This window comes from Ictalurus punctatus, chromosome 4 (genome assembly GCF_001660625.3).
Source record: "Ictalurus punctatus breed USDA103 chromosome 4, Coco_2.0, whole genome shotgun sequence".
In the NCBI taxonomy this organism is placed as follows: domain Eukaryota; kingdom Metazoa; phylum Chordata; class Actinopteri; order Siluriformes; family Ictaluridae; genus Ictalurus; species Ictalurus punctatus.
Window position 1 is genome coordinate 32,092,004 of NC_071284.1, and position 22,215 is coordinate 32,114,218.

General features: G+C 38.7%; 2 protein-coding genes across 6 annotated transcripts in view; both read left to right on the forward strand.

The window, feature by feature from the left end:
- LOC124626005 (neprilysin) overlaps positions 1-8,129 on the forward strand; it is a 31,808-nt gene extending 23,679 nt beyond the window's left edge. For all 5 annotated transcript variants that reach the window (XM_047153408.2, XM_047153409.2, XM_053678172.1 and 2 more), the window contains 10 exons: positions 2,326-2,424; positions 2,746-2,823; positions 3,651-3,754; positions 3,947-4,005; positions 4,098-4,217; positions 4,741-4,874; positions 5,538-5,603; positions 5,984-6,079; positions 6,758-6,834; positions 6,925-8,129. In XM_047153408.2, coding sequence (XP_047009364.1) covers positions 2,326-2,424; positions 2,746-2,823; positions 3,651-3,754; positions 3,947-4,005; positions 4,098-4,217; positions 4,741-4,874; positions 5,538-5,603; positions 5,984-6,079; positions 6,758-6,834; positions 6,925-7,024 — 933 coding nt within the window. In that variant the 3' untranslated portion in view covers positions 7,025-8,129. The remainder of the gene's footprint in view (positions 1-2,325; positions 2,425-2,745; positions 2,824-3,650; positions 3,755-3,946; positions 4,006-4,097; positions 4,218-4,740; positions 4,875-5,537; positions 5,604-5,983; positions 6,080-6,757; positions 6,835-6,924) is intronic.
- An 8,589-nt stretch (positions 8,130-16,718) lies between these two features.
- On the forward strand, positions 16,719-21,237 carry LOC108263974 (extracellular calcium-sensing receptor). Its single transcript, XM_017465221.3, has 6 exons — positions 16,719-17,508; positions 17,618-17,909; positions 18,000-18,800; positions 18,941-19,171; positions 19,646-19,769; positions 20,191-21,237. The coding sequence occupies exons 1-6, from the start codon at positions 17,177-17,179 to the stop codon at positions 21,087-21,089; spliced, it is 2,679 nt and encodes an 892-aa protein (XP_017320710.2). The 5' UTR covers positions 16,719-17,176; the 3' UTR covers positions 21,090-21,237.
- The last annotated feature ends 978 nt before the right edge of the window (positions 21,238-22,215 follow it).

Consider the following 22,215-nt stretch of genomic DNA (forward strand, 5'->3'; position numbering starts at 1 on the left):
AACAGTATGTAAAAGGATGAAAGGACTTGAAAATAAAATATTTACATAAGTTATTTTTAAAAAAATAAATAAATAAATGACTTAATTAATAAATAAATGCAAAACAATGAGTGACGGTGGAGATCAATGATGAAAGATCTGCTAAATGTTGAAGAACAGCTTTAAATTCTTCACTCAAGTTATAGAAAAAAAAAAAAGTATAATCCTTAAATTAACTTGAGTTTACATGGTTCCAGTAGCAGATGATCTGCTGAGGACAATCACGTGCATTAATGTAAATTATTAATCAGAACTCGACCTGAGACGAGCAGCTCACTGTGAAACAAAACATATCTTCACATGCTCTTATTTATGGCCATGAACTAATCATTAACTGTTGTTTCAGTCATGCTAGTCGCTAATCCGTACTTTTACGCATTTTACGTAACTGGACCTTAACAAATTAAAAACAAAGTAACTACTCGGATCTTCTGTATATTTAGGGGTGTAATTACTAAATATATGAGATCAGAAGAGTATGCTTACAGACATACAGGTCCCTGTTAAAGCTGAAGCAGGTGAAAGGTGAACCATTGCCTCTGGTTGTACAGATTAAAATGGAAAAAGATTGTTGCGTCCAAGCACGAGACGATATGAAGCAGTACAACGTTATCAGCGATAGAGCAAAACAAAGTTTCATTCGACAAACTACGTCCAGGCATGTGAAACGGTTTTAGAATGGAAACCAACGAAGAACACGGCGTATTGAACAGCGCGTACAGTAATTCACAATGTTTCTCTTTTTGATTTTTAACCAAGTTAGCTTGTTCTAGTTCTTATTCATACGAGTACATCAGTCAGATCAAATGCATTACTGTAACTATAAACTGGCAACTCGGTGCGTTAAAAAAACTAAGCACTAAGCCATTGATGTAAACTCTACTCTATATCAATATTGACATGAGATTTGAGTTAGTGTAGAATTTTACTCATTATTTCATCCTACAGTGCTCGATTTTCTCTGTTTTTTCTTCCTTTTGTCCTCAACTGTGCTGTTTCACAAATATCTCATCCAACCGAAATATCATGACATGCTGAGACATGGACCCTTTTGATCGTCACATACATCCATGAAACTTGTTTTTTTATTCGGAGCCTATAACTCATTGACTATAATAAGCCCATCTGTCATTTGGTATAGAATTTATTTGTACTGCACTGTTTGTTCAAATAACTTAATGCATGTTTTAACATGTCAAGCTTGAACGGTTTTTCTTAGAGTTTCCTGTAAAACTGGTATTATAAAACACTTTACTGTTGGCTTGAGCTGATATGAAGACTTTAGTGTTGCTGTCTCAACCCTGTGAATGTCAGAGGTGGTCAGTGGCCTTCGATCATGTCTGGCTCCTGTGTGTTTTGAACAGAAACCTGTTGACACACCAGGCTTTTACTGTTAAGATTGGACATGGATGGTGTATACACCATCGGTGTAAGGATATATAAGGATAGTGTGTGTGCAGTTCTTTATTCTATGGACCAAATTCTGTTTAATACAGTACAGTGCCTTTCATTCACCCTTCTTTAACAAGTCTTATGGGATACTGTATGTCTCTATCAGCGTTGCATTTGTGAATCCAGATATTTTTGCCAATTCTTCTTGGCAGAATTTCTGCCGAGCAGTTTTGTCACAGATTCAGATTGAGGTCTGTGTTTTAATTGGGTGATCAGGTTCTTGATTTCGAACTACTCCAGTGTAGCTTGTGGGATGGTGGGATGCAGTGGGATGGTGATGAGCAGTGTCGGGCTTCCACCAAATGAAATGCACTCAATTTTACACTCAATGTTGGTCAAATCAGACCAGAGAACATTTCGAAACATTCTTTTGTCTCCAACGTGCCTTTTGGCAAACTACAGACTGGATTTCATATGGCCTCTCACTCTTCTCTTCTGAACTGTGGAACTTTCTGATCGTTCCCTGAGCCCATGGCCTCTTGGTTGTTTCCCTGACTAATGCCCTTCTTACCTGGTCTTGAACTCTTATTTTTTAATAATCTGTTGGACATTCACATTTGGGGATGTTTTTCCATAACCAAATCCTCACTGATATTTTTTCCAGAACCTTTGATTGCTCCTTCGTCTTCTGGGCCAGGTCTGTTTGATACTGAGATCGCTTTCACACAGGTCAACTCTATTCAACTAATTATGTGACTTCCCAATGGCATCCCTTTTAGCGGTTTCCCAGTCCCTTTCAGCTACTGATTGTAACTCTACAAAATGTGGAAAAGTTCATGGGAAGTGAATTATGGAAGGCATTGTAACTAACATGTTGTTCACTGCTGTCCTCAGATGGATGAGATGATTGCTGGCATCAGAGAGGTGTTTGTTAGTAACCTACAAGGCCTCAGCTGGATGGATGATGAAACCAGGAAAGCTGCAGAGGAGAAGGTGAGTTTCATTCAGATTTTTTGGCACAGTTATGACTGCAAGCAAACTCCTACAACAATCATTTCATTTTGCTCAACCTGATTTATGTGTGTGGTTAAGCACATTTCCTCTGTCACTCTTAGTCATGTCTTCTAAAACAAAAGCTTCCTGTGTAAATATTGACTTGGAAGTCATCTGCAGACTTCGAGGCTATACAATCTCAGCCAATGTGATTCAGAAGAATTAAATTGAGTACGCGGTCTGAGTGCCCTCTAAAATTCCACAAACAATCAATTAAATATGGCTAATTTTTTTTTTTTTTTACTGTTTTATTTCTTGCAGGCTCGAGCTATTCGAGAGAGAATTGGGTTCTCAGAAAACATCATGAACAATACATATTTGGACGAGGAATACAAAGAAGTGAGCAGCGATCTTTTAAACCGAGGCTAGAAACAGATAATAACGGGTTCATAACAAAAACATTGACAGCATGTCGAAGGTTTTTTGAACACATGGAGGTTTTGTTTTGTATTTGTCTTTAAGGACTTGTTCATTATCCTCTCTAAGATTGTAATGAAACTATAAATGAGGGCATTATTAATGGCGAGTGCGCTAGTTTGGTGAAGCGGTTACTGCAAGACTGTAAGTTACTATAGGCCAAGATTTATTTTACAGCTGATATTCAAACAATGGTTCACAAAGTTGGGTCCAGGGACCGCTAGGATCCCTCTATAGCATAGCATAGTCAGGAGGTGCATGATTTAAAAATAAATAATGTATAAAATAAAAATAACTCATTAAAGTGATGGGACTGAGTTCTTATATATATATAGTTATCATTCACTTGAATTAAATGGGTTTAATCCAAACATCCATCTAACACTCTAAATAGTTCTTATGTCCTTCTGGGGGAACATCTAAAGGTTCTGTATAGAACTCTGCAACAAATGGTATCCATTTTAGCGTCAACTTCATCATACAAAAAACTCTTAAGGAACTCTTTTTCCTAAATGTAAATGGCAATTGTTTTGAAGTCTCTATGAACATATATTTCATTTTAATTTGGTAACAAAATAATAAATACCCAAACTTATTGGCTAAATAGTAAAGCATGCGTGTATACTGTATATTATATATACTGTATATATATATACAGTATATATATACTGTATGTATATATATATATATATATATATATATATTACTATAATGTTCTTGAGCAAAAACATTTTCTTTTAACATTTCAGCTAAGCTTCAATTCAGAGGAATACTTCGAGAACATCCTGAAAAATCTGGAGTTCAGTCAGAAGAAACGACTGAAGAGGTTGAGGGTGAAAGTGAACAAGGAAGAGTAAGAGGCCCTTCCAGCTCTTAACCTGAAAATTCTTCTGTCCCTGTAAAAAATTACTTTCAAAAATAGGCAGACATTTTCTAAGTTTAGAACCTGCTATAGAAATCCCCATTAAGGAAAAGAAGCGTGATAAAATATTAACATGACATGTGGGCTCTATTAAGTTTAAATATGTCACGGTTTAAACCCAAGGTGGATCTCAGGAGCAGCGGTGGTCAACGCATTCTATTCATCCAGCAGAAATCAAATAGGTAGCAAAAGATGTATTAGTAATTGCTCACTTGTTTTTTTTTTATAGTTTCCTTGACAACAATAACTACTTTTTCTATTTCTTTTCGCTCAGTATTTCCTGCTGGTATCCTCCAGCCTCCTTTCTTTGGTAAAGGACAGCCCCGGTCCCTCAACTATGGCGGCATTGGCATGGTGATTGGCCATGAGATTACACATGGGTTTGATGATAATGGTAAAGAATCTGATCTCATACACACCTGATAGCTGTTTACTTTTAATTCTAAAGCTATTCACCAAAACTTACGAGAAAATACTGGAAAAGTTTGTACACCCAAAAGGTTCAGTTACACCACTAGCAGTGCACTAGGAGATAAAATAATCAAAGATTTAATCAGTGTCCAGGTTTGTTTATGGGGAGTGTGCTGATTGGTGACAGGTGATATCGTGATTAGAAGTCTGGGGACGGTAGATGATCATGTGACAGGTCATATGACTGAGTTTGTAGTTTGTTGTTTAGGTGAGGATTCTGGGAAATTAACTTTATGTTGGTATGTAGTTCAGAGTTAACTGTGAATACACTGGCACGGAATAATTTTTTCTGTAAACACAGAATTATTATTATTATTATTATTATTATTATTATTATTATTATTATTATTATTAATAGTAGTAGTGACAGTATGTTTTTGATAACACCAGTATATCCTCAAGTTGCCAACATTGATGTCTCAGCTCAGTGATTTATTCTCAAACAGGCCGTAACTTTGATAAAGATGGAGACCTGAAGGACTGGTGGACTTCATCCTCAACACAGAAGTTCCAGGAACTCTCGAAATGTATTGTGGACCAGTACAGCAGCTTCTCCTGGGACCTGGCAAATGGACAAAATGTATGGCCTTATCACGGAACTCACTGATCTGACCACGAGTACTTAACCCTTATTTAATATTTTTATTCATGTGTTACTGCATTTAGTTGATAGATTGAAAAACCTTAATCCATGATACCATTTGCTGTTGTTTTTATGTTATAATACAATGATAAATAACACTTTTTTTTCCCCTCCATGTTTGCTCCTTTTGCACAGTAGGGGGTTTCCTGCTGGGTTGAAAATAGTGCACAAAACAAACAAACAAACAAACAAACAAACAAACAAACAAAAAGAAAAAATAATAATTGATAAATAATTGCTAAAGGATAATTAGTAGACATGTATGAAGAGAGTTAATCTATTTCAGGGTACAGTGACTAGAAATTGTAGGCTTCGGGTTTGTCTAGCTACCTAACTGACAGCTCTGTGTATGTATTCACTTGTGCTACACTCATTCATCATCCTGTCAGGCCTAAACAAGTCACAGAAGATTCTCTTGTATGTGTCATTGCATCACCATTGCCTTCTGCTCAGTCGTTACCAGCCTTCTCTGCTGTTATTCTCAAGCTGTTTTCGGATAAATCAATTCTGCTGGGATTTATCAGAAAAAAATGTAGAAAGAGCTTCAAATTAGTGTTATTTTCCGTCTCTTTTTCATCCTTTACTTTTTCCCATTTTCAGCTTAATGGGAATAACACCCTCGGGGAGAATATTGCAGACAATGGGGGTATTCGCCAGTCTTATCAAGTAAGTGCAGTGCATTTAAAATTGGCATCTGTAAGCAGTAATAGCTGATATCATGCAGTTCCAGCTGAGATTTTTTTTATTAGCCCTGTTATTATTAGTTGATTAAGGTTATGTTTGGCATAGTAGTACATGAAATAATTTGGGAACACACAATGAAGTAGTTTCTCCTGCTCTTGTTTTGTATGGGTTCCCACAGCCAGGTTGTACTGAAGGAGTCTTAACTATGGCCTGAAGCAAAAGCTTAACTGGCGAGCAACTACTGTGTGTGTGCCAACATACCGCACACCAGATGGGCAGATCCACAGAAAACTGAAATAAACCTAACGAAAGAAACATTCAGGGTTATGATACTCTTACTCTCATAAAACTGTTTATTTCAGGCATACCAGGACTACATCAAGAAGTATGGAAAGGAAGCTCCATTGCCTGGAATTGACCTTAACCATGAGCAACTCTTCTTCCTAAACTTTGCTCAGGTGAGAATGAAGATATTTAGCCAACAGAGACACACTACCATAGACACACACTGGTTGCTTTCACATACAGTCGGCGAAATACGTATTGGGCGCGTCAAGGTTTTTTTTTCAGTAAATATACTTCCAATGAGGCTATTCACATCTAATTTTCACCAGACATCAGTATTAACTCAAGAAATCTGGAAATGTAAAGAATCCACAATGCTAAAGTCTATAAATAAAGTTATGTGTAATAAAGTGTAATGACACGGGAAATAAGTATCGAACACACTAAGAAAAAGCAGTTCTCCAAGGCAAGGTAAGGCAAGGAACCAGCTGAAATCCGTAAGTAATTACACCCCCTATCTGTGCAGATTGATATCAGCTGGGTTAGTAAATTGGTGGTCTGTAACAATTTTATATACGTTCATGTGTGTGATTGAAATAAATAAGTGATTTAAACTTGGCAACGTAAACCCTATGTAACATTGCAGTACCTCATCGCTAATTATACTGTTTAGAGCCAAGGTTCACATTAGTGTGTCTTTTTATAACACAAAATCAAGGGCTCGTGTAGGATACAATTTTTCCTGAACTAAATGAATACCACGTTTTTTTAAGTAAATGCTTCTACAAACAATGAATGAATCAGTTCATTTGTATCCAGTATGATAAATGAGGCCTCCTTTGGTTCTCCAGGTCTGGTGTGGAACGTATAGACCTGAACATGCCGTCAACTCCATTAAAACTGATGTCCATAGTCCAGGGAAGTTTAGGTAAGTCCATCCCATCATTTCAGAATTAGATTTTCCGAGTTGATTTTAAGCGAACAACTGAGTAATATCTGGTTTTGATTCTGCCTGCAGGGTTCTTGGATCATTGCAGAATTTCCCAGAGTTTGCCAAAGCTTTCCAGTGCCAGAAAAATGACTACATGGTGCCTGAAAATATGTGCCGAGTGTGGTGATCATGCCACATGCAGGGACAATAAGGGCAACTAAAGAGCCCTTAGTTCTCTCTTCTGGCTGTACGACCACCACGGTCCCAGACTGGGGATGTCTGATGTTCTCCACAGGGTAGATAATACCTGGCTTCACCAATGCATTGCAATCATGTACAGACATGGGGTGCTCTCTTAGTCCACTCCTACATGTAACAATCAGTTAATTTTAGTCAGAATAGATCATCATGTGATCTGTGGTGATCTTCGGTTATTGTTTATAACAAGATGAAATGTAAAGGTATTGTCATATATTTAAAAACTTATTATGTTAATATCAAATCAAACTGTGAATCGGGGAGATCAGTAGCATTTTGTATATTAAAGATGTATCAGTATACATTCAAACATCGCAACGTTAAAGAACTTTGGTTAGATGATATTTGTGATATTTTATAAAAATGTCCCATACAGGCCAAGAAAGGTGAAAAGGTAAATGATTTTTAAAAAACGTACGTTAAATATAGACACAGGGATATACTGTGTGTGTGTGTGTGTGTGTGTGTGTGTGTGTGTGTGTGTGTGTGTGTGTGTATTAGAAATGACAAATCCTTAAAAGTTATAATACGGCTTGTATTGCACTGAATGTTATATTGATACTTATGCAGTCAAAGTTTATTTGAAAAAAAAAAAAAGTAATTCTTTGTTGAAAGGCTACAGGTTTATAACATTATTAGTCACTGATTTGATAGATTTGATAATAAATTTATATGTGCTTGGTGTATTATGGTACAAGCACTTGGCAGAGTAAATGATATTTTGACTTAGAACTGATATATGATGTCTAATATGCCAAGGTATATTGATTGTGTGTTTGGAAACGAGGTGTGTGTGTGTGTGTGTGTGTGTGTGTGTATGTGTGTGTGTGTGTGTTAAAGAGTGTGGGAAATCTTTCTACATATTGACCATCAATGCCATCAATCAGAGACTGCCTTAAGATAATCCAGTGCTTTCAGTACGAGAGTCTGTTGCAAAATTCCAAGCATTGGTATACATGTTCAGCTTAATTGTCAAAAACACCTGCTACTTATGCCAAAGAAGCTAAGAAATATACTATCACCCTGTGACCTTGCGGGATCTCCAAGTGTCTTTAAAGTATTATATTTGTAAGAAAAACAAAATATTGGCATTTGTAAGACATGTTTGATATCAGGTATGGTTGTATGGTTGATGGCTTGTTTCTGAGTTGTACAAAATGTACACTACTGTGTTAAAAAAAAAAAAAAAAAAGTCTTAGGCACCCCACATTTTTTTTTTTTTTTTTTTTTTTTTTGCTTGTTTGGCTTCTGCAATAGCTACTGTGAAGCTATTTTTTTTTTTTTTTTTTACATTCGACAAACCTAGATTTTCAAAAAAACGATTACATATTATACCACTGCACTGTTGAAATTTCAGAAGGTGTTGATTTATTTTCTATAACAGTAGCGCTGACAGTAGTCGCAAATCACAGGTTTATATCATAGCGCAAATGCTCCACATAATCGCTTCACACAATAACGGATCAAAAAAGTATGTAAGCATATAATCGTTGATCTGAAAAAAAAAAAAGTTTGCTGTAAAGAGACATTTATGAAAGGAGTCTCCAGTGTCAGCAATGTAACATCCTACATAGGAAAGTCCTCTCTCTCTCTCTGACATGCTGCTTTTTGTTTAATCATAAGTAACTAACGTGTCATTCTTTAAAAAAATAAGAAATGTTAGATGATTATATTGCTGTGGTATAATAGGAATAAAACACTTTCGGACCTGCTATTATTAGACACGTTGCAGTGGTAATGGTAACTCTGCTTAAATATAACTACTATATATATATATATATATATATATATATATATATATATATATATATATATATATATATATATATATAAAATGGAGGGTGTCTGGTTTTACATTTAGCAACAGAAGCAAGTGTGACAAAGACACAACAGCATACCCAAGAGAAGAGCAAAGACTAGTCATGCTAAATATAGATTTGGTTTAGTTTATTACTGTTCAGTTCACATTATAGTCAATCTGATATATTTAGATACATTTCATTCCATTACTTTTGGCATGCTTGCCTTTTTGCACGTATATTAACACGTGCCTAAGACATTTGTGCATTGATTGATATTTTTCCACCTATCCATGCAGGTATTGAGCTTCTGTTAATGGCAAGCTATGAATAATTAATCACTGGATTTCTCATTGAAATCTTTGTATGTTATGGATTAACAAAAACAACAACCTACTAAACAAACTAAACCTTGAAAGTGATTTTCTCTCTCTCTCTCTCTCTCTCTCTCTCTCTGTTTCTTGAGAGCCTTTGTGTTCCTCCATTTACTTTTTTTGCTGCTTTCGAATCTTTTAAACAGTTGAGCATTGCTCAGAAGAAATCCATCTCAACTTGTACCCACGCAGACGGATATACCTCAGATGCCTGTATTTAGATACTTTGTAATATTATAAGATCATATTCAAGAATAGAAATTGTTTAATAAATTGGCAATGTAAAAAAAAAATTAAAAATGTCCGTCTTATCCTTCTTTAGTGAATAGCATCTTTCATCATCATCATCATCATCATCATCATCATCATCATCATCTCTCTCATTCTAATGCTTTTGTGCTGAAAATGATCAGATATGCAGGAAAAAATGTATCATAAATTCACTACATCTCTGGCATTTTTTTTTTTTTTTGGACCAAACAATCTGTGTGAGAAAGTGTGGGATGGTAGCATGTTGGACAAAATGACATGCTGTTAATTTGTTTTGTATGCAACAATGTCATACTCTTTTCAGCTGGAGTTAACACCGGCACACGCGCTCGCAGGGGGCAATGTCGAAGTAGAGCGAAGTTTCTGAGACAAAACATGATGGTTGGGTTCTGTGACAGGGTTTAAAGAGAAGCTCAAGCTGACTTTATGCTGTTGTCATACCGCCATGTTCAAACACCATCTACATTACTATATAATGAATAAATTTTCATAAATATTCATAAATATTCATTTTAAAGCTGAAATGCATGAGGAGGTACCCTAAGATTATTCCATCATATACAGTAATAACAATTCTGTTTATAATAATCTGATGGACCAATACAAATATTGTATTGATATATTTACAAAATTAACACTCTGAGGGATTCACTGAATGAATGAATGAATGACATTCCAGACAGTGTGAACTGCAATGCTTGACATGCACAATAAATAACAATTACAGCTCAATTTCTTAATTTTTGGTCGGCATTTGGTGTGAAGGAGTGTACTCAACACTGAAGCATACTGGTTCTGTGTGTTATGTTGAGGAAAACAGAATAAGCATACAGGAATCAAAGCAAGAAACCACATCCGCATATGGATCTTTGCAAAAGGTTATGTATTAAGACATATAAATCAGCTGTCTTTATAGATTTTCCCTACCGCAGTAGACATGGAATTTAAAAATCCCAACTGTGTTCTCTGGTATCTTATTTATAGCCTACCAGTAAACCTCCCACTACTACCTGACCTCGAAAACTATCCATTAACAAGGCCTGATTTGCGGTGATTTCTCTCTAGTGCCCAGTAGATGAGTATGTTTTTGTACGATCTGTTTCGACAGCTATCTGGATGAACTGATATCAGGGTCATCGACTCACATCTAAGGCCAACCCACACTTTTTTTTTTACTGGAACATTTATTTTTGTTTGAAATCAGTCATGATCAAAATAAGAGATATTATAGTGTAAGATCATATTTTTATTACATTTTTATTTCATGAAATTTGCTGGAGTTGTACTTTAACGTTATTATTTTTACCAGTGCTGTATTCGCTGCAGGCTTTACTGGCGCTCTAGAGGGGTATTAAATATACTCCATGCTGCCCACACCTGATTAGAAGCACATTTGCAAGCATGTTGATGGCAGGCCAGAGAGAGGGCTGAAATTTGAACTGCAGGCCATGGATATCTCCATGAGTACTTCACCAAGCCAACAACTCAGCATGACTTGCAACCCCATGTAGTTTCTACTACGTTTTCTAATAGCCCACTCTCTGATAACCCCCATCACCCCCAACCATCGCACTGACCAATGAAGGGTTTAACATGACCGAAGTCTATAAAAGTACAAATGACTTGTTGATGATGATATGTGATCAACTTTTGCACAAGAAGGTAAAACACAAAGATTCATGAGAGTGAAGAAAACTGAGCCAGGTCAGGGTGCCCTTTAACAGAACTTTCTGGCTTTCATATGATGTCACTTACACCTGAAAGATTGCTGCTTTTCCGACTCAGGGTGCACGGTGGCTTAGTGGTTAGCACGTTCACCTCACACCTCCAGGGTGGGTTTGATTCCCACCGTGTGTGTGCGGAGTTTGCATGTTCTCCCCGTGCTGCGGGGGTTTCCTCCGAGTCCCAGTCCCCCAGTCCAGAGATGTAGTCCGGGTCCAAAGACATGCATGAGTGGCATGTCCAAAGTGTCCGTAGTGTGTGTATGTGATTATGCCCTGCGATGGAGGGTGTACCCTGCCTTGTGCCTGATGCTCCCTGGAATAGGCTCCAGGTTTCCCCGTGACCCTGAAAAGGATTAAGTGGCATAGAAGATGGATAGATGGAAGTTAATCTGAATCCCTGGTGAGTTTTTCTGAAGTTTTACAAAAGGACAATATACAGTGGAGGGCAGAATGTCTCCATCACATTTATTGGCCTATTCTGTTCCCATTTTCTTCCTTTACCTTTTAAATGTGTCATTTCTGTAGGCATATTGGACCGAAAACCTGTTTGTTTATGAAAGCCTGTTTTCCTGCGTGAGTCAGGATCGTGTCGATTAATGACACGACCGAAGTGTAGTAATTTTCTTTAACCACGAGTCTGTTTTTAGAGGCTCTTCACTGTATAATCTGACATGGAGAACACACATTATCACATAGTCTGTTATAGAATTCGTCTGAGATTGTAGTGAGGTCATCTCGTACAGTCTGACTAATAATAATCTTAAAAGACTGCTAAAATCTTGCCATCTTAAAAACTACCGAATGATTGATATTATAAACTGTAGAGAACAATATGTCCCTAAAACACATCACACACAAATTCCTGGACAAAACGTTTGTTAAAATAGTGGATTAAAAAAGAATGATGGGAGAAGAAAAAAAAAAAAGAGTGAGAGCATCAGCATTTTAGTTCTCATAAAGGGAGAAAACAGATGTTTATGGCAAGCAGAGAATTTGTATCTATATAACTCTAAACTGGACCCCTGCGCTAAACTCCTTTATACTCTTCAGGCATCTGCTGTTTCACTTGATTCCAACCATATACAGATCCCTGGCTGAACCTGCAGGGTGCAGGGTTATTGACATCTGGCATGTGATGGCACAAGGCCATGGCATGTCTGTGAGGCTGGGTACTGCAGCCTACAATCCACACCTGACAGAATTCCAAGAATAATAGCAATCTGTAATCTGTCACACACACATTCTGCAACAACTAGCAACAACCAATCTCGCTGAAAAAATACAGACAGACATACCGACCTCCTGTGTTTGTGACAAACAGGTTAGACAAACAGAAGATGCCTTTGCAGTATTTAAAAATATACTAACATCAACAGCCAGTGACTAAGTGTAGCACCCAGACTACATACTGTATGAACATGAAAAATAAGTGCAAACAGATTAGGAAACTTTTTTTTCAAGAGAGATTCAGCTTATAGTTTAAAGAGACAAGGAATGACTTCCGACTGCTCCCAGGCTTTCTCGACCCAATAATGGTGTGGCTTAGCAGTGGTGGCTTAGCGATGAGGCTCTGGGTTACTGATAGGAAGGTAAGGGGTCCAAGCCCCAGCACTGCCAAGCTACCACTGTTGGGCCCTTGAGCAAGGCCCTTAACCCTCTCTGCTCCAGGGGGCGCTGTATCATGACTGACCCTGCGCTCTGACCCCAACTTCCTGACATGCTGGGGTATGCGAAGAAAAGAATTTCACTGTGCTGTAATGTATACGTGATCAATAAAGACTATCACTCTATCTATCTACCTATCTATCAGTGGCTGACCTCACTTAATGTTCTTGTGGCTGAATGAACACAAATCCCGACAGCCACGCTCCAGAATCTAGTGGAAAGCCTTCCCAGGTGAATGGAGCTTATTTTAACATCAAATGGGTTATAAATCTGGAATGAGACGTTCAACAAGCACATGTACGTGTGTGATGGTCAGGAGTACACAATCTTTTGGTCTTATAGTGCATGTAACATAACATGCATAGACGTATAATGACAGCAGCATTAGAGTTAACTGAATTGAACTGAAAGCACTCAAAAAGTGATTTAAAAATTCAGGCACTCGTGAGATCTGCAAAATCGCTGGCAATTTGATATCGCAGTACACTTTGCGAACATCCCACATACAGTGCTAAGTGGCACCATATATGTAGTCAAACATTCACTTTACAGAAGCCAAGTTACAAAAGCCTATTTGCCTTCACCTTGCTGGAGACCTAAATACACCCACACCGCCCCAAAACAAGCCAAGCTCATCTTACAAAACCGCTAATGGCCAAAAGAGCCCAGTGGTTCCTCTGTCACCATAGCAACAGCATCCTTCCTAACACTCAGTGTTTTGGAAGTGTCTGGCTCTCCACAACCCTTTACTTCTTTACTCTCAAAAACACTCACAACAGTGAACAGCAACCACTTCACACCAACTACAGCACTGAATATGAGAGAGAAAGCATGTGAGGCAGGGAGACTAGGACAGATCTGTGTGTCTGCATTGTTATAGGCTTTCCATTTATATTTAAATTTGCTTTGGTGTTGCAGTGATTTAGTAAATCTTGAAATGGAGCTCCGATGTAGAAGTAAACATGACACTTGAAGAATAAATCTAATTCTCTAGTCTGTAATCAATAGGTTGCTCATTAGGGTCCCTGCGTGTGCTAAATTGTGAGTAACAGCTTGCCAATTAGGCCTAGGCAGTTAACTGCATTAGTGCAAGCACCAGCTGCATCTCTTTAGTAAATTAAGAAAACAGGTAGATTTTCATTGCATGAGATGACATAAATGGTTTAGGGCTAGCTAACCCTAACCCTAGGTAAGAACTACTTCATTTCATCAACGCTTGCTCTTGCTACCCATGGTCAAAGGGAGAAATTTATATAATTCCAGTCATGAATCTCAATATTTTAGGTTCTTTCATAGCTTGGTTATACTGAAGACCTGAAGAACTTACAGGTTATAGTATGCAAGCATTAAACCTCAATATTTGTTTCATTTCCACCGGTCTACAAGCGAATACAATTTGATTGATTGATTGATGTAAAATAATAATAATGATACTACTACTACTACTACTACTACTACTACTACTAATAATAATAATAATAATAATAAGTATAAGAAAATTTCACAGCAGAATCACATACTCAGTTTCACTTACTCACTTTCAAAACATGCCAAGCTCAGCCTGCTACCATCACAACACGGCCATCTTTTCCTCTTTTCCTCTCTCGTCCTTCCTGTGTATGTCTTTTCTCTAGAGCTGTGTACATTCCTGTTTTGCTGCACTCCATATCCTCTCTTTTCTGTCAACTTTCATCCCTCGTTTTTTTTTTTTTTTTTTAAAGTACTTCTTTCTCTTCCTCTATATTTATTTGCCCAAACCTGGTGTGGTTTCTCATACTTCCTGTCTTTATATTTTTATTCCATCTTTGTAACATTTCTAATATTTTTCTCTCTGTCTATCTCTCTCATTCTCTTTATCTTCTTTGTTCTTTCGGTCTCCTTCCCTTTCTCTTATTCCTTCTCTCTGTCTGTCTCTCCTCTTTCTCTTATTCCTTCTCGGTCTCTCTCATTTTCTTTCTCTCTGTCTGTCTCTCATTCTCATTTTCTTTCTTTGTCCTTCTATCATTCTTTTTCTCTTATTTTTTCTTTATCCTGGTCAGGATCGCGATGGATCCAGAGCCTATCCTGGGAACATTATGCAAAAGGCAGGAATACACCCAGTGCATCACAGGACACCATGCACACACACACACACACACACACACACACACACACACACACACGTTCATTTGCACCTAATGGCAATTTATGTCCTGGCATCTTTTTGGAGGTTGGAGGAAACCCGAGTACATGGCAAAACCTACACAGATAGTGGGAGAACATGTGAAACGCCACACAGACAGACTAACCTGACACCAGGATTGAAGCAGGGACCCTGGATCTCTGAGGTTTGATTTCTTTTTTTGGATCTCCCAAACATTTAAGTGCATTAAAATGTACCATATACAAAAAAAAAAAAAAAAAAAAAAAAAAAAAGACAACAACAAAAAAACAGTTGCAACAGTACCACTGAGTCTAGTCTAAAAAATAACTTTTAAAGGATTGACTTCATGTTTAAACATCTGAGGCAAACACGTCTCCATAAAAACCTGAGCTCAGAATGTAAGTGGGTGCTGTTAGAGTGGGATGCAAATTTCCATCTGATTTGCATTTGCATTTTTGCTTGGTCTTTTTTTCTTTTTTGAGAAGAATGCTCTGTTGTTGTCTCTTAGCCTGCCCGACCTGTGTAATTGAAAGTAAACAGACTTCCAACAGATACACAACAAAACTAACTTCTTCCAACACACAGGAATAGCAAGATCTATTTCTGTTACTGCATAAACCATGTCATGTTTGAAAGTCAGTTTAATTTACCACACACACACACACACACGCCCAGAAACTGAAGGGTTTTACACATTTAAAACACATGCCCCTGCCCATTACAGGCAAGATGAGCAAATTCAGATCCAATGTAAACTCATTATCATTTGTCTACACCACTTCATTTTTGTGTGACAAAAATTTCATGTAATTTTGGCCACTCCCGCTTGGGGTCTCCACAGTGGATCACCCGTCCGCATATTTTGATTCTTTCTTACACACGTTTTACGCCAGATTGCCCTTCCTGAAACAACCCTCCCCATTTTCCAGGCTTGGGACCAGCACTGAGAGTGCACAGGTTCGTGCAACCCTCCAATGGCTGGGGTCGGTTCGCAGACTGGGAATTGAACCCAGGCCGTGGCAGTGAGAGCACCACATGCTAGCCTTATTAATTTCATTTAAGATGAAATAGATATAAATACATATATAAATATAGTGCTTGCGTAAGTATTCACCCCCATTGAACTTCTCCTTATTTTATAGTGTTACGACCTGTAACTGAAATGAACTTAATTGGGATTATATGGTGGGCCTCCATTGTTTTATATACAGTATATTGTTTTGTAACCAAACTCTGATTGATATTTTCCCAGAATATTTAATACTTATGCACTTTCAACATTTAATTTTTTTAATGTTTCTCGCCACACGTCAATTTATTGGCTCTTTTGTGTAGATTCATGCCATAGAATCCCAGTGAAGTCCATTTCAATTTCAGGTTCCACTACAAAATGTGGAAAAGCTCAAGGGAGTAAATGCTTGTGCAAGGAACTGTATCAAACATTAAGCAATCAGACAATAATTGGACATTCTGCGATATCACTATAGATCATCTATATGTGTGTGAATGTTCAATTAAGATCTGTCCATTATCTTCAGTGTGATCTTTGGCTGTTACTTACAAGGTAGTCTGTAAATGTATAGTAGTTTGAGAGGCTCCATCAGACTGATACACAGTCACATAGTGAGGAAGGAGCCCCATTCCCTTGCCCCAGGAGAGACTCCTTCAGCTGGGCTTCATTGGGCTTCCCTTCTCCCTATGGATAATATCTCCAGCCAATTATCAGCACAAAATTCCTGAAATTATCCTTGAAATCACTGTGATTGTTCAATTTGGTGTAATTGTCTTTTAGCTTCCCTGTGGGCTGAGAGCAAGAAGCAGTCTTACTAAAAAAACAAAAACAAAACAAAACAAAAAAACAACACACAGCTGCTATATATTTCATACACACTTGGTATATGTAGATATAACCTGTCATACGGTTGTGAAATCTAATTTTAACTACTATAACTGTATTCACTATATAGGAGCATTCATTTGTGACCTTGTAAACAATACATTTAGCTACGGTGTTTTGTCAGGCCTGGAAAATTACTCTCGCTCCACCTGGACTTTCTCCAATTATCCCAAATGTTTTTTCGCTCTGGGCAAATTTACCTCTATTAAATGGGAGACACATCTCCTCTCTCTTTCTCTCTCTCTCTCTGCAGGAGATGTAAGGCCCTGCATTTCTCTTCCTTCCACTCTATCTGTCTCTCTCTGTATCTTTGTGGTCAGGTGATGGCTGTGGATGCCTGGCTGTGGGCACTGGGATTCATAACCGGGCCAGTCTGGGTACACTCTGTGGGTCTCTTCTGTACTCTTCAGACCAGGCCCATCTCTGGGACCCTGTATAAGGAAGGTGATGTAATTATTGGAGGTCTCTTTCCTGTTCATTTTGATGCCCCTGAACCTGACCAGATGTTCACACACAGAGTGCAGGGAGCGCGTTGTCAGGCGTGAGTATAGAGCCTGATGCAACTCTCTTTCTGTAAATATAAGCATTGCTATCTTTGTTATTATTGTTATGATCTTGTTATTATTGTTGATAATCTCTCTCTGACTCAGGGCTGACTTGAGATCATATGGTTGGCTCCAAACCATGATCTTCACAGTGGAGGAAATTAACCGGAACCCATTTCTGTTGCCCAACTTCACGCTGGGCTACCTGGCTGCAGATACATGCTTGGCCGAGAGCAGTACACTGAGTGCTGCGCTGGCGTTAGTGACTGGGCAGGTGGAGACAGTGTCTGGGGAACAGTGCACCATGGCTCCCAACGTGCCCATTATTATCGGAGATGCACGCTCTTCTGCTTCCATAGTTGTGGCTGATACCTTGGGTGTTTTTGACATTCCTATGGTAAATGGCAAATTGACAAAGTATGCACTATTTTCCTTTAAAGCTGATGATGCTTTGTTTCTAATTTGTCTCTGTGTTTAATCTCTCCAGGTTAGCTACTTTGCTTCTTGTGCATGTCTCAGTGATCGCACTAAGTATCCCACATTTCTCCGCACTGTTCCCAGCGATGCCTTTCAGGCCAAAGCCATGGCCCGTCTGTTGCGCCTGATGGGCTGGACCTGGGTGGGTGTCATATCTGGAGATGATGTATATGGAAAAAGTGGTGTGCAGCTGTTGCAACAGGAACTGCAAGGTTCTGGTGTATGCATTGACTACTTGGAGATCATTCCCAAGTCCTTTGCACCAAACAGGATGAGAAGAATTGTAGAGAGAATCCAGAGCTCTAAAGCTTGGGTAGTTGTGACCTTTGCTATCAGTCCTGATATGGAGGTCTTGCTGAGGGAAGTGATAAGACAGAATGTGTGCGATAGACAGTGGATAGCTACTGAAGCTTGGAGTAGTTCCAGCCAGCATGCTGCTTTGAGTCCTGCCTGCTTGGGTGGGACTCTTGGTTTTGCTCTGAGGCAGGTTGATATCCAGGGTTTGGGCTCCTATTTGACCCAGCTGAACCTAGAAGAGTACCCTAAAGAGCCACTGGTGCAAAGTGTTTGGGAGGAGTTGTTTGGATGCAAATTTGAGGAGCAAACCCAAACAGGACTTCCCAAACCCCAATGCACAAGCTTGGATAAAATTAAAGAACAAGTTGAAACCTACTTTGATATAAATTATAATGTGTATAAGGCTGTGTATGCTATTGCAAATGCTATTCAGGACATGCTGGCATGTCAGCCTGGCAAAGGACCTTTTGGGAATGGAGAATGTCCTGATACTAAGTCAATAAGACCCAAACAGGTAAATGTATGTGTGTGTGTGTGTGTGTGTGTGTGTGTGTGTGTGTGTGTGTGTGTGTGTGTGTGTGTATATATATGTATGTATATCTTTATACTTTGTCTAAAGAGTTTTTTTTTATTGTTATGAATGTTTGTTGTCAGCTTCTACACTATCTAAAGGCTGTACAGTTTACAACACCAGTGGGTGAGCAGGTCTATTTTGATGAAAACGGGGATCCAGCTGCCTCATATGACATCATTAACTGGCATCTAGGGGCTGAAGGAAAAGTGGAATTCATGCAAGTGGGCCGTTTTGATGCAGTGAAAGGACCTGAGCAGGACTTTCAACTGGATCTCGGGAAAATGTTCTGGGGAGGAGGCTGGGGTGGCATGGTAAAAATGTGGTGGTTGTTTCTCTGTAATAAATGTTCATATAAATTTTAGCTAAAAAGATGACGTTAACCTGTCACCCAGCTATTGCTGAGAATTAATTACTATTTGTACAGAGCTATTAATAGAGCTGTAATGTGATTTTAGCAGGCAGAGGAACAAAATAAACTGTATCGCACTGACGAATGCATAGCCTAGAACCAATCTATCAAGACATTTTGACTGCAGAACCTAATTATCATGACTGCCAGAGAAACAGATCTCTATCGAATGATCAATGTGGGATATAAATGCTGTAGTTACCTCGCCTTATGCGTACTTTATCCTTCACATGAAAATGAATGATATGATATGTGTATATTTGGTGCTAAAGATAGCAGTCTGTCAGTTTCTTCTCTTTTGTGCTGACTGTACATGCTGATATGTAACATTTGGAACATTTCTTAAAAGTTAGAGATTTCTCCGTCTGATATTCAGGTCCCGGTGTCTGTGTGCAGTGAGAGCTGTCCTCCAGGCACCAGAAAAGCTGTGCAGAAAGGAAAGCCTGTCTGCTGCTATGACTGTATACCATGTGCATCAGGGGAGATCAGCAATGCTATTGGTAATGTACAATGACAAGGAATACAAGAAAATTTCATAATCTGGTGTTAAAACGTGGATAACACCCACATCACAATAAATGAATTCTGTATTAATCTAAAACCATTCAACTTAATCCACTGTTCTTAGCATAGAACACCCTAATATTTGTCCATTATGTCGCTTAGCAACCAAAGCTTACTGTTAACGTAATACACTGCATGGTGGAAGAATTGTTTATAGAGAATATTATTAAAAATAAACATAATTATTTATGGCACTCTGCATTTTATTGTATTACCCGTGATTAAAAACATCATAACATACACGCTCTCATTTAACTGCCAACTTTCAGAGTTCAAGCCTCAACTATCAAGAATTAAAAATGTTACCTGTGCTAAAATGTTAATGGCGAAATTTAATATCTGCATGTTTCTTTCTAGACTCTACAGAGTGCACCAAGTGTCCCGAGAGGTTCTGGTCTAACACTGACCGGACAGAGTGCATCCCAATGATAGTGGAGTTCCTGTCCTTTCAAGATAATATGGGCATCATCCTCTCTGTGCTTTCGGCTGCTGGAGCAGCTCTTACCATTACCGTCCTGGCTGCCTTTTTCCATCATCGAGACACACCGCTGGTCCGTGCCAACAACTCTGAACTGAGCTTCCTGCTGTTGCTGTCACTCTCCCTTTGTTTCCTGTGTGCACTGGCTTTTATTGGCCGACCGGCACCTTGGTCCTGCATGCTACGCCATACACTGTTTGGGATCAGTTTTGTGGTGTGTCTGGCTTGTGTGCTCAGTAAGACAGTGGTGGTGTTAGTAGCCTTCAGAGCAACTCTGCCGGGCTCAAATATGATGAGATACTTTGGTCCTGTTCAGCAGAGGGCAGGTATATTCCTCTGTACGCTGATACAGGTGGGGATCTGTGTGTTTTGGCTGGTTCTGGCACCACCTTTGCCCACTGAAAGTGCAGGGGGTGAGCTTGGCGCACGGGTGGTACTGCTATGTGCAGTAGGCTCAGTGGCAGGTTTCTCCCTGGTTCTGGGCTACATCGGCCTCCTGGCTGCTGTCTGCTTCCTTCTGGCTTTCTTCGCACGGAAGCTTCCGGACAATTTCAATGAAGCAAAGTTCATCACTTTTAGCATGTTGATCTTCTGTGCTGTGTGGATCACATTTATTCCAGCGTATGTCAGCTCTCCTGGCAAGTACACGGTAGCTGTAGAGGTCTTTGCCATCCTAGCTTCAAGTTACGGCCTTCTGCTGTGTATCTTTGCCCCAAAGTGTTACATCATCCTACTCAGACCAGATAAGAACACAAAAAAGAACATGATGTCCAAATAGGAGGAATAATTACAGACTTTCTTGCAGAGTTTTCCAGAAGTCATGACATTTATGCAGATTTATAGATTATGCTACTCTAAGGCATCACATTGCTAAATTTGTGCTGAATGCATACACTGCCATTTCCATGTGTAATTCATGTGAATAAATAAACATCAGACATAAGCGTATTTTTTTTGTACATATAATATATTTTCTCATCTTTCTGTTCCCTCTACTCCTCAACAGACAACCAAAACCCCACGTGAAGCAAACCTTGCACAAACACTCCTCTTGTCCCTGCTGTGTCTTGCTGACATAGACTAAACATTTTTTCCACTGCCATGATCTGATAGAGTGCCTATTCAGCCCCACTTCAGAGTGCTGTAGATAATCAGGAGTCACTTCAATGCTGAGTGCCTCACAGTCATTACTGACCCAGTAGGACTAAACAATGACCCCAGTAAAGTCACCCTGAATGGTCTCATTGTTGCTCCTGGTTAGAATATCACAGGCGATAGACAGTGAGATACGAAGAGTCCTACATGACCCATCTATAGTAGAAAATGAGAGAAATGCAGTATTAGGCCTGGTTTAAGCCGGTAACCCTGCATCACTCTTCCATTCTTTCTTCAACTGTGATTAAAATCTACAGTACTAACAAATGGTGATAACGCGTTTTTTGCTCTAACGCTCTATAAATGTATCCATGATATAATATGTAGCTATGCAAGCTATGCTATCTGCATTTACATGACTGAAATGTAGAATTTTAGAAATATGTACATGAGTTTCTGAATTTCTTAGTATTTTGCTTTAATGGTAGTGGGCACTTGAGCTGGCATGGACTCAACACGCTTTTGTACCATACACGATCCATCAAGTATCTGAAGTCATGTATTAGATCAAGCCAATCAGTGTGAAGTCTTCATCATTGAACAGGTAATAACTTGAGTTTGATACAAAACTCTTAAAGTTAAAGCAATAATGAATTGAGGAATGACTCTGATGTTCATACTCAAGATCCTGGTAACACAGTTAGCACTTTTTGACTATATAATATACAGTTATATAAGAGAAATTATTTATAATCACACTATTCGGTGTCACCCAGATGATGATGATGGGTTCCATTTTGAGTCTCCCA

Coding starts and splice junctions, on each gene's coding strand:
- LOC108263974 (XM_017465221.3), top strand. CDS start 17,177: ATGGGAGACACATCTCCTCTCTCTTTCTCTCTCTCTCTCTGCAGGAGA. Junction 17,910..17,999: donor GTGTTTTTGACATTCCTATG/GTAAATGGCAAA, acceptor TAATCTCTCCAG/GTTAGCTACTTTGCTTCTTG. Junction 19,770..20,190: donor GGAGATCAGCAATGCTATTG/GTAATGTACAAT, acceptor GTTTCTTTCTAG/ACTCTACAGAGTGCACCAAG.